Source organism: Emys orbicularis, chromosome 4 (assembly GCF_028017835.1).
Source record: "Emys orbicularis isolate rEmyOrb1 chromosome 4, rEmyOrb1.hap1, whole genome shotgun sequence".
Taxonomy (NCBI): domain Eukaryota; kingdom Metazoa; phylum Chordata; order Testudines; family Emydidae; genus Emys; species Emys orbicularis.
Window position 1 is genome coordinate 140,945,308 of NC_088686.1, and position 10,792 is coordinate 140,956,099.

General features: G+C 50.3%; 1 protein-coding gene across 1 annotated transcript; it reads left to right on the top strand.

Moving 5' to 3' along the window:
* The first annotated feature begins 5,326 nt into the window (after positions 1 to 5,326).
* Positions 5,327 to 10,076, top strand: PRELP (proline and arginine rich end leucine rich repeat protein). Its single transcript, XM_065404263.1, has 2 exons — positions 5,327 to 6,266; positions 9,901 to 10,076. The coding sequence occupies exons 1-2, from the start codon at positions 5,327 to 5,329 to the stop codon at positions 10,074 to 10,076; spliced, it is 1,116 nt and encodes a 371-aa protein (XP_065260335.1).
* Positions 10,077 to 10,792: the final 716 nt, after the last annotated feature.

Sequence of the window (10,792 nt, forward strand, 5' to 3'; positions counted from 1 at the left end):
AATCAGGAAAAAGAGGGGGTGGGGAAAGCCCAGAATCTCTTTGTGGAGAGAGTCAATTATTTAGAAGCCCAGGAATGCGTCCAGTCAGCTGGGCAGAGGTATTTCAAAGGGAGCCAAGTTGTCCATGGTCCAATGTGCCAGGAGCCCTTGGTGGAGGTTGCCAGCACAGAGGATGTTCCCCGCAGCTCTTGCTGCGTCTTCTCTAAGTCAGAAGGCTCAGCCTGGGCCAGGATGCAGTGCCAATCCTGCCAGTCGCGGGAGCTGTCTCTGGTGGTGTCAGGCGGAGGTGAAGAAGCTAACAGGCTGCCTGGGAAGTAATTTCCTTGCCGGAGAAAAGGGGCTGAAGGGCTTGTTTACCAGTGGGATTTTCCATTTCTCGACAAGCGCTGACAAACCTTTCCACTTCGCAGCCACGTGAGCCCTCGCTGCTGGCTTGTTAGCCTAATGCTGTTGACATTTCCCCGCTGCAGCCCGAAGGGGAACGTGACGGGCCTGTCTCAGCCCCTGTCTGCGCGGTTGGCATATAGCCAGCACCATCCCGCACTGGGCTCGTTGTGAAAGGCAAATGAAGTCTGTGTGCATACATCCCCCAGCACCCAGACTCCGAGCTTTGTCTCTGCAAGGCTCCCCTGAAGTCCTGCCGAGGGCTGCGTGGCAGCGGCGCTGGGGCTGGGGTTAACAAGTGAGGTGGGATCCCGGTGCGGGCAGGGAGCGCTGCACATTTGAACGCACGAAATAAAGCACTGAGCAGGATGGGGAGCACACATCTTGCTTTATTCTTTCTTTACACAAGGGGTTCTGCCTTCAGCCCTCTCTAAAGCCCTCCTCTTCTTCCTATGATCGCACGCCAGACAACTGGCAGTAGCTTAGCCAAGTTGCTGCCTCATCTGACTTACAGTGGGCTGCGAGGGGGCAGGTAAGCAGGAGTGGCACAATGGATCTCATTTCCTTTCTTCCTCTGGTCGCTACTCCACCCAGCTGCACATCCTCCAGCCCTGCCAGCTGTCTGGGGCTCAGGAAGGCTGTGCCGCTTGGTTTCATGCACATGATCTTCCCTAGGTGCTGCTACCTCCTTCCCTTGCCATTGGCAGCCTGGGAGAGAATTTGATCAGTTTGTCCCGGCTCCTCTTTCTATCCCAGCCTGGGATTCTCCCTCTGAAGCGGATGATACTGGCTGCTCATTGCTACTGAGCTAGATGGACCCCTGGTCTGATCCAAGATGGAAATTCCTACATTGTCTCTGTCTACATTGTCAATTATGTCTCTGTGCAAAACCATTATTCATAGGTTGATACTTGTCAGCCATAATCACTGGGCCTCTTCAGCCCTTCTATACATCACCTTAACGATACCACCCTGGGCTAATGCTAGTTGTAAAAGATGAGACATGGTGGAGAAAGACAATGTGGTCTGATGGACTGACTGCAAGAGTGGGGAGTAGCGACTCCTGGGGCCTCTTCTTGGCTCTGCCAATGACCCGCTGTGTGACCTTTGGCCAAGTCACTTGACCTTGCTATGTTTCAGTGGCTTCATCTGTAAAATGGGGATATACTGATATGTGCCCACCTGCTTAGAGGTGGGGAGCAGGTCTGCGAGAATTGTACAGGTGGGATTTTCAAAGGGCATTGACCTAATTCATCTCCCATTGAAGTCAGTGGAGCAGAGCAGAGCCAACGCTGAGCGCTTTTGAAAACCGCACGCTTAATGTTTGTAAAGAGCTATGCAAATGAAAAATGTTATATAAGTGCTAAGTATAGTGTTATTACTGACACTGTTCCTTACCTACCTAGATGCTTACATGGCCCCATCATATAATATCAGAGGAGTTCCCAAACATTAGTGAATTCAGGCTCCCAGCCTCCTTGTAAAATATGATGGCTTATAACCCCCATTGTATAAACAGGGCTACACGGAGATCAAGGGACTTGCCCATGGTCACACAAGGAGTCTGTGTCAGAGGTGGAAACTAAACTCCTAATCATAATACCCGGTTCTCCTACAGCCCTTTTCATCAGTAGATTATCAAAATTCTTCACAGAAGAGGTCAGTATCATCATCCCTATTCGACCAATGGGGAAACCGAGGCACAGAGCACGGAAGTGACTTCCCTAAGAGTCACGGAGTAAACCAGTGGCAGAGCCAGGAATAGAACCCAGGTCTCCTGAGTCCCAGTCTAGTATTCCAGCCACTTCTAAAAGCTTGCTTTTAAAAACACGTTGGACAAGCACCAGTCAGGGATGGTCTAGAGATTTGCTTGGTCCTGCCACAGCACAGGGGACTGGACTTGATGATTTCTCAAGATCCCTTCCAGCCCTACGTATCTATGATCTTGTGAAATCACACTGCTGTCTCTCAGAGCTCCTCCATTCTAGTCCAGTATGTAAACACAAGACCATCCGTCCTTACCATCCCACCAGCAGCTGCTGGTCTGCTGCTATCATCATTTAGTCTATTTACGACTGATTCATTGACTTCTGGCACAGCCACAAAGCTAAACACGACGCATCACGGTGCTATTTCCGCTGAGCGCGTTCTGAAAATGCAGTCCGTCTCTTTGGTGACACTTATAATGTTCCGTCACGGTTCATTGACGGAAGTGTAGCCTCATAAGTGAATTATCACATGACCATGTGTCTTTATGATTCATATAATCTATGGTGCAGGATTCGGTACTGTCACTTGGTGGCACTGCAGTTAAAATATCTTTAAAAACTGAAGTGAAAGTATTGTTCAAAGCTGTCATGGATTTTTCGTGGTAGGAGGGCCAGGGAAGCCAAGAAAATATTCCTCAATCTGTCATTCACATCCTAGCCACTGGGTATACTTTCCCCTTCCTCTCTATGCTTCTGTGCGCTACATTATCCTTTGCCAAATAGATTACACTGTGCTGCTTGCTGCTTCGAGACCTCTACCTAGCTTCCTCCTCTCTAGATATTTAATACATGAAATGACTGCAAACCCATCTCAACACACCAGTTCATAGTGAACCCCGTGCACTAGAAGTTGGTTTATGATGGGCCTCGTGGCATAGAACATCATTTGTCAGACGTAGATCTAATGATCAAAGCCACAGATGATCCTGCTAGGAACGATGAGCCTCGTGCTTCAGGGAACAAACCAAGCATTAAACCGCCTGGGTTTGGGGATAAACTTTCTAGACTGTTCTCAGTGGTGGCAGATGACAGAACAAGGAGCAATGGTCTCAAGTTGCAGTGGGGGAGGTTTAGGTTGGATATTAGGAAAAACTTTTTCACTAGGAGGTGGTGAAGCACTGGAATGGGTTACCTAGGGAGGTGGTGGAATCTCCTTCCTTAGAGGTTTTTAAGGTCAGGCTTGACAAAGCCCTGGCTGGGATGATTTAGTTGGGGATTGGTCCTGCTTTGAGCAGGGGGTTGGACTGGATGACCTCCTGAGGTCCCTTCCAACTCTGATATTCTATGATTCTATGATTTCATACTTCATTATATAAGGGCTCCTTCCTCCCCCTCAGACACATGTATTGGAGGCTGTGTGTGTGCGTATTAACACACAACAGTTGTGTGTGTGTGTGTGGTGGAGGGAGTGGGGTGAGGAGGAGGTGAAAAGAAAGGGTGAACTAATGCAGAGATGCACACACAATATATATATATATATATAAAACATAAAACGAGATGGTCTTGAACAGATTTCCCTGGGCAGTACAGCTAATCTCTCTCTCTCTAGTCTGTTCCGGTGAGATGCCCCTGGATTACCCAGTCCCGTATTACAGACCCAAAAGGTTCGGCGAAGACAACCGTGTGAATTTGGGGGGTGTTTACCCGAGCTGGTCCCAAGCAGCGAGCCCCCTGCGGCTCACACGTCACCATCCATCACCCCGCCTGGCCTAAATCGCTGCACACTGTCACGAACTCTCACGAGGACAATGCCTCTGAAAGGCAACCCGCCGAGTGGCTTTTCATTGCTTTGTACAGCAGCAGGTTTTCAGGCTATAGCCCCCTCTGCAAGATGCCCAGGGCCTGCGGCTCCCCCCTAGATCTATGGACGAGCAGGCTGTTACTCCCTGGATCAGGCCCCTCATGCTTGTGCGCAGAACCTGTGGAGCAATGAGTGATGGGAATCACGCTTTGTGCAGTTGGCTCTGTAGCTCATTAATCTGTTCCGCTCACTAGGGGCCCATTTCACACAATGGCTTTTTGCTGTGATGTATTTCCCTGGGGTTTACTCCTGGAAGCAGTAATGTGACAGGAGACACTGAAAGGGGAAGGCACAGTGAACATCGGGGGGAGGGGAGGAAATGTGGCTTCGGAGCACTATTCTCATCCATGCCAATGGGTCACAAATTCGGTTTCGTTTTGGAACAGAAGCTCCAGGAGAACGGGCCCCAGTCCCACGTCACTCAAACACAATGCACAGAGATGGACCCGAACGACGGAGACGTTTGCATTCGGCTCCAATATGATTTTACACGGCAGAGCACCCGGAGTTGAAGAAAAGGTGCTGCTAGGTTCTGTGCTGAGCTCTTTTTCTAGCAGAGATGTGTTACGGTAGCGTTGGCTGGACTGGCAGGTCTGAAGGTGACCCACAAAATATATGGAGCCAGAGACTCAGCTGGTAATTCAAAGTAGCACCTGCGCTGACTGCAGTGCAGATATACCATTCCCACCTGCCATTTTATATTCCAGGAGCAATTTTCACCTCTGTCTGTTTGCAGAGTATTCAACCTAAACCTCCCCCACTGCAACTTGAAACCATTACTCCTTGTTCTGTCATCAGTGCTGCCCCACTAATTGGCTAACCAGCACAATAGCGGACCCTGCGTAAGGAGGAAGGGAGGATGGTCTTGTTGCTGAGGTACTGGTCTGGGACTCAGGAGATCTAGATTCAATTCCCAGGTCTCTCACAAACTTTTCATTTCCCTGCCATTGCAGGGCAGTGGGCACTGGTGAGCCTTGGTCCTACCGGTTCTTGGCCTGCAGCACATAATGGTCTAGTCTCCTGGGGGCTCCTTGGGTCTCATTTTGGTTGTTGGGTTGGTGTGCAGCTGGTGTTGGTGGCCTGGGATATACAGGAGGTCAGATTAGACTATCTGGTGATTCCTTCTGGTCTTAAAGTCTGTGACCCTATGACTTCCTGTGTGACCTTGGGCAAGCCCCTTGATCAGTCATTGCCACGGCTCCCCGTCTGGAAATGAGGGGTAATTACTCTTCCCTGCCTGGCGGGCATGGTGAGGGTAAACTGGTTAGTGTTCGTGAGGGGCTGATACAGCTGTGATGGGGGATACATAGTGCCTAGACAAGCCTCTTTTTAACAAACCCTGTTGTGCTCCCTGCAGGTGAATCGCTGGACCATGAAGGCAGCATTCAGATTGCTTCTCCTCCTCATCCTTGTGTTGATCTCTGAAGTGAACGGGCAGAGGCAGAAGCCTGCGCGGAAGCCTGCGCGGAAGCCCGCCCGCCCGACTCCCGAGCCAGTCGAGCCAACAGAGCTGCCTCCGCCCCTGCCGCCGGGCCCCCCCTCCGTCTTCCCGGATTGTCCCAGAGAATGCTTTTGTCCTCCAGACTTCCCCTCAGCCCTCTACTGTGACAGCCGCAACCTGAGGAAGGTGCCCCTCATCCCTCCCAGGATCCACTATCTCTATCTCCAGAACAACTTCATTGACAACCTCCCGGAGGAGTCCTTCAAGAATGCCACGGAGCTGAGGTGGGTCAACCTGGACAATAACCGCATCAAGAAGTTGGACCGGCGGGTGATGGAGCAGATGGACAGCCTAGTCTTTCTGTACCTGGAGAAGAACCAGCTGAAGGAGGTGCCAGCCTTCCTGCCAGCCAACCTGGAGCAGCTGCGTCTGAGCAGGAATCAGATCTCCAAGATCCCCTCTGGGGTTTTCAACAAGCTGGAGCACCTGGTCCTCCTGGACCTGCACCACAACAAGCTGAGTGATGGAGTCTTCAACAAAAACACCTTCAGGGGGCTCAAGAACCTCATGCAGCTCAACCTAGCCCACAACATCCTGCGGAAGTTGCCCCCTGGGCTGCCCAGTGCTGTCCACCAGCTCTTCCTAGACAGGAACAACATTGAGGACATCCCCGATGACTACTTCAAAGAATTCCCCAATCTGGCCTTCCTCAGGCTCAACTACAATCAGATTTCTGACAAAGGGCTGCCCAAGAACTCCTTCAACCTCAGCAACCTGCTGGTGCTGCAACTGGCGCATAATAAGCTCACCACCATGCCCTTCATCAACCCCAAACTGGAGCACCTCTACCTAAACGACAATTCCATTGAAAGTGAGTTGGGGGTAGCAGGTCGGCAGGCCTACATGGCCGTGGCTGGGCCTAGAGGGAGCAGACGTCCCCTGGGGACAGAATTCTTTGCATCAGGAGATCGTTTCTTTCAGTGTGAAACCCACCCACAGGGTTCCACTCCCTTCAAAACACGATTTGATGTTTAGAATGGGTTGGTGGCCCTTTTACATGGGTGCATGGGGCCAGGTGGTGGAAGGGCCTGTGCTTAGGAAAAGGATGGTCCAAAGTACTACTCAGCATTTCCTGCTCTGCCACAGATTTTTCCCATATGATCCTGGACAACTCACTTAGTCTTGTCATCTGTAAAATGGGGATCATACTTCCCTACCTCACAGAGATAAACGCATTAAAGACTGTGAGGTGCTCAGATACTACAGTGATGTGGGGGGCTCACATATGCACCTAAAATAGATGGAAACTATACAGCTTAACTTTCTGGGTGTCGAAGCTAGCAGGGCTACGGGATGCAGAGGGGGACAAAGGGAGAACAGGGCTATGCTGGTGAGCACCTCTGCAAATCCATCAGAGACAGCTTCACACGGATTTAGGCGAAGAACAGCGATTTCATGGGACAGGTGCCAGGCCACGAAATGCATAAACACAGCAAATGTAGGAATAACAAAGGCCTGTTCCCAGCAGACCCAGATGTTTGTGCTATCGGAGCTCTCACCACCTGCTGCCCTGGTTGAAAACATCTGCAGGGAAGCAAGAATGCAGAGCTCCTTCCAGAAATTCTCTGCATGCAGAGGAGGGACACACACAAAAACCAGCCCAACTCCTAATATTTCAGGCTGCAGAGTGGGCTGATGGAGTTTTGGTAGCAGAGCAGCATAGGGGATTATACACCTGTAAATCAGTAGTCCCAAAACTGTAGTTAAAATCTAAATACCTTTATGGCTGGCAGTTTATGACAGCTATGCCCATAGACTGTCACATCAGTGAAAGGACCAGGGGAACCCATTGATAATAACAATGAAGGATGTAACCTCAAAGTCCTTACTTAGGAAAATCTCCCCCTTAACTTCAATGAGAGTTTTGTCTGAGTAAGGACTTCTAGATTGGACCCTTATATGCCAAAATGGTCCACCACTGAAGAGCAGCCACCTCTGAGGTGGAACATGGCAACTGTAGTGGTCAAGGGAGGCGGCAGTAGAGTACGGGTATCCATCTTATGAATACACTGGGGTTTGATCCAAAAAACTAAGCGAGGCGCAAGCAGTTTCAAGGTGGAGAACCCTAGTGGAACTAAGTTGTCATCACTGAACGTCAGCAGTGCCGGGAAAAAAGGACAAGGAGACAGAAGGGCCCAATCTAGGCCTTGCTTAAGTAGCTGGACTGGCCCACAGGGGACTAAAGAACCATCAGCAACCGACAGGAGCCCCAAAAGGCCAAATAAGGGCCAATTTGGGCCAAGTTTTAACAAGGGGGGGAATTCGGGGTCAAGTTGCTGACTGATCTGTGATGTAGTTATTCAGCACAGCTATGTTATACTAGTTAAGGAGGTATATGCTGCAGGTTAGAGAGAGACCCATGTTCCATTCCCCCGTGTTGCCAATTGTCGGCATTTTATCCTGAGCCTTGGGACATTTGGTGGCTTTTCTAAGTCTTCAGCTCCTGGAGTCATGTATTCAGTGAGAATCTCTGCTTTTATTTTCTTTAAAAGCAAGTTTCTAGCCCTCATGGTGGCAGAGAAAAGCCTGAAACATGCTCCCCTAAAGGGCTTGCAAACAGAAGGCGAACAGAAAGAACCCAGCCATTTTTTTGATGTCCTGGTTTTTAAGCCAGTCTTCTGACTTTGGGGGGCCTGGATCATAATTTTTGAAAGCCTGAGGTTGGCAATACCGATTTCCCATTGTAAAGTATTTCTTTTCTCGCTTTCATAAAGTGCCACAGTATTTCTCACCTTTCCCTTGTTAAGCACGGATTACTCTGGGCGCTTCCTGACAGAACTCATTCACCTCTGTCTCCAAGGCCACCTCACCATAGCACCCTTCTCTCTGCCCCACATCACTGATAGAGACACTATAGAAGACGTTAGGAGTGCAGATGCAATCTGAGAGCACCCCAGACACCCTGCAATCGCAGCAGAGCCCTGGGATCACGGCACACACAACATAAGAAAAATAGACATGAAAATAAGCCCCAGAATAACTACTCACGGCTAATGCTCTCTCTAGCTCCAGGGTTTTCCTGCCTCTTGTGATGGCTTCATAATGGCAGCAATGATTAGCAATACTTTGGGCTATTTTTATAGCTACCTACAGGGATGGGAGGAATTATAGCTTGCTGTTTCCTGGAAAATCACCCAATCAGGAATATTCTTAGGCCGATGTGAGTGAGTCCCCAGCTGCGATAGCCAATTAGAAAACATGAGGGGTGGTGACTACACCTTCTCGGTGGCCTGCTGGAGTGCTCACTTGTTGCAAGGACTTCTCATTGTTTGCTGGAGTTAATGACAGAGTGGAATCTCCAATGCCTGGCTGACGTTTTGAAGGCTGGCTTTGGAGTTCCGCTGGGCCTGTGTGTGCTCAGATGATTTGGTGACGCCAACGGCTGATATAAGATTCCTCTGGTGGAATCGTAAAAGCCGTGGGGGCTGAAGGGCAGAAGGACTGGAGTTTGCAGCTGGATAGCCAGGAGAGGTGAGAGGATCTTTAGTAAATCCAAGCACACTGGACTGCTGAAACATGCTATATCTGTAGGGGGAGGAGGTGCCACATGAGGGAAGCCATGTCATGCAGGAGCTAACAGGTTGGGTGAGCCTGTTGGTTGGTTTGACACATGGAGCTTGGCGAGGTGATCCACCACCTGGGACATTGAATTCAACAACAGTGGTCCAGGGATCCCTATGTTTTGGTAGACAAAAGGAGACTTGGGATGCCCACATGGCTAGAGTTAGGGTGACGTGCAGCTCAGTGCTTGCAGATCCCCGCTGACAGAAGGACAGGCAACTCTGCTCTCTTGCTCTCCTTTGATAGAGAGGTATGTTTTCAGACAGGTTGAGGTCCTGCCTCCTAGTCCAGGGGCACAATTCCCACCCATGGAATGAATCCTGGGTGCAAATGTGAGTCATTGTACCTCTGCCACCCAATTTCTCCCCAGAGTCAGCTAGTTAGAACAACAAGGACTTAGAGTTGTACCCAAAATCCATTGATGGGTGCAATACTCTAGGTGCAAAAATGCACCCACAAAGAAGGAGAAAGTGTGCCCCCATTTGCACCTAAACCGATACATATTTCCACTGTAGCATCAGCACCTATTTACTGCAGTGATGTGCTCTATCAATAAGACAGATGCGTAGTTAGCTCGTCCCAAGAGAACGGACATACCCAAGGAGATACAGGGGTAAAGAGAGGAGCAGCGGAACCCTCCTCTTCCTTTGGTGCAGTGAGAGCGCCCTCTTCTGTTTCAATCTACTTTAACTACGGGATGGGGTGGTATGCACCAGAGACAACAAAGCAGATCTCTCGCAAGCCCCTTAAGCACTAAGTGTTCGCTGAACAACATAGACAGGTGGATGGATGGGTGTGATGTAGAGTAGATAAACTCTCAGCATCTCTCGCCTGGAATCAAATAAGCTCTTCCAACCCATGCCATGCTCTCTCTTCCCCTGCAGAAATCAACGGGACTCAGATTTGCCCCACCGCCCTGGTCACCTTCCAAGACTTCTCCTCAGATCTAGAAAACGTGCCCCGGCTCCGCTATCTGCGCCTGGACGGCAACCAACTGAAACCTCCCATCCCCTTGGACCTCATGATGTGCTTCCGGCTCCTACAGTCAGTCGTGTTTTAACTCTCCCAGCAGTGCCACTCTCCCGGGACTTCGGCTTTGCGCAGACAATTGACTCCAGTCTATGTCAGACACTTGGAAAATATCTTGTTCCCCCATTCAACCCACCCCACTCACCCCTCAACGCTCTGTCTCCTCTTCCTCCCCCCTCTCTTTCCTCCTTCCTCAGCTGCAAGGAGCCCCGCCGCTGTTAGGTGCAGCACAGTACCGCCCTGTGGATGCTGCATGTATCTTATAGGAGTGCACTTCCTGTCGGATACCTGTAGTGCCCACACAATGGCACTATGCCACAATAAGCATCCAAGGCCTTCGTGTAAATGGGGCCCTTTCACGCCTACCCTTTAGGTCAAAGTCAGAGAAGAGGTGCCTGCTCAAATGCCACCCACTTATACCCAGCATGCAACTGCCTTTCCTTCCCAGGTCTGTATCTCTTCCAGTCATAGGAACCATCTCCAAGTGGACCTGATCTTTGTAGGTCTATCAGCATCTCCTCCCAACTCCAGCAGACGGTGGTACGTGAGCTTTGTTTTGGGAGCACCCAGTGATGGAGGGGCTGTCTGGCAGATGGGAGGGGCAGGGGGCCTGGAACTGGACAATGGTCCGAGGCAATTATAGCTGCTTTATGAGACAAGGCGATTTCATCCCCAAAGCTGCAATATCCGGCAAAATAACCCAAGTTGTCTTGGGCACCGAGATCCAGTTCAGGTGCTTCTCTTCCA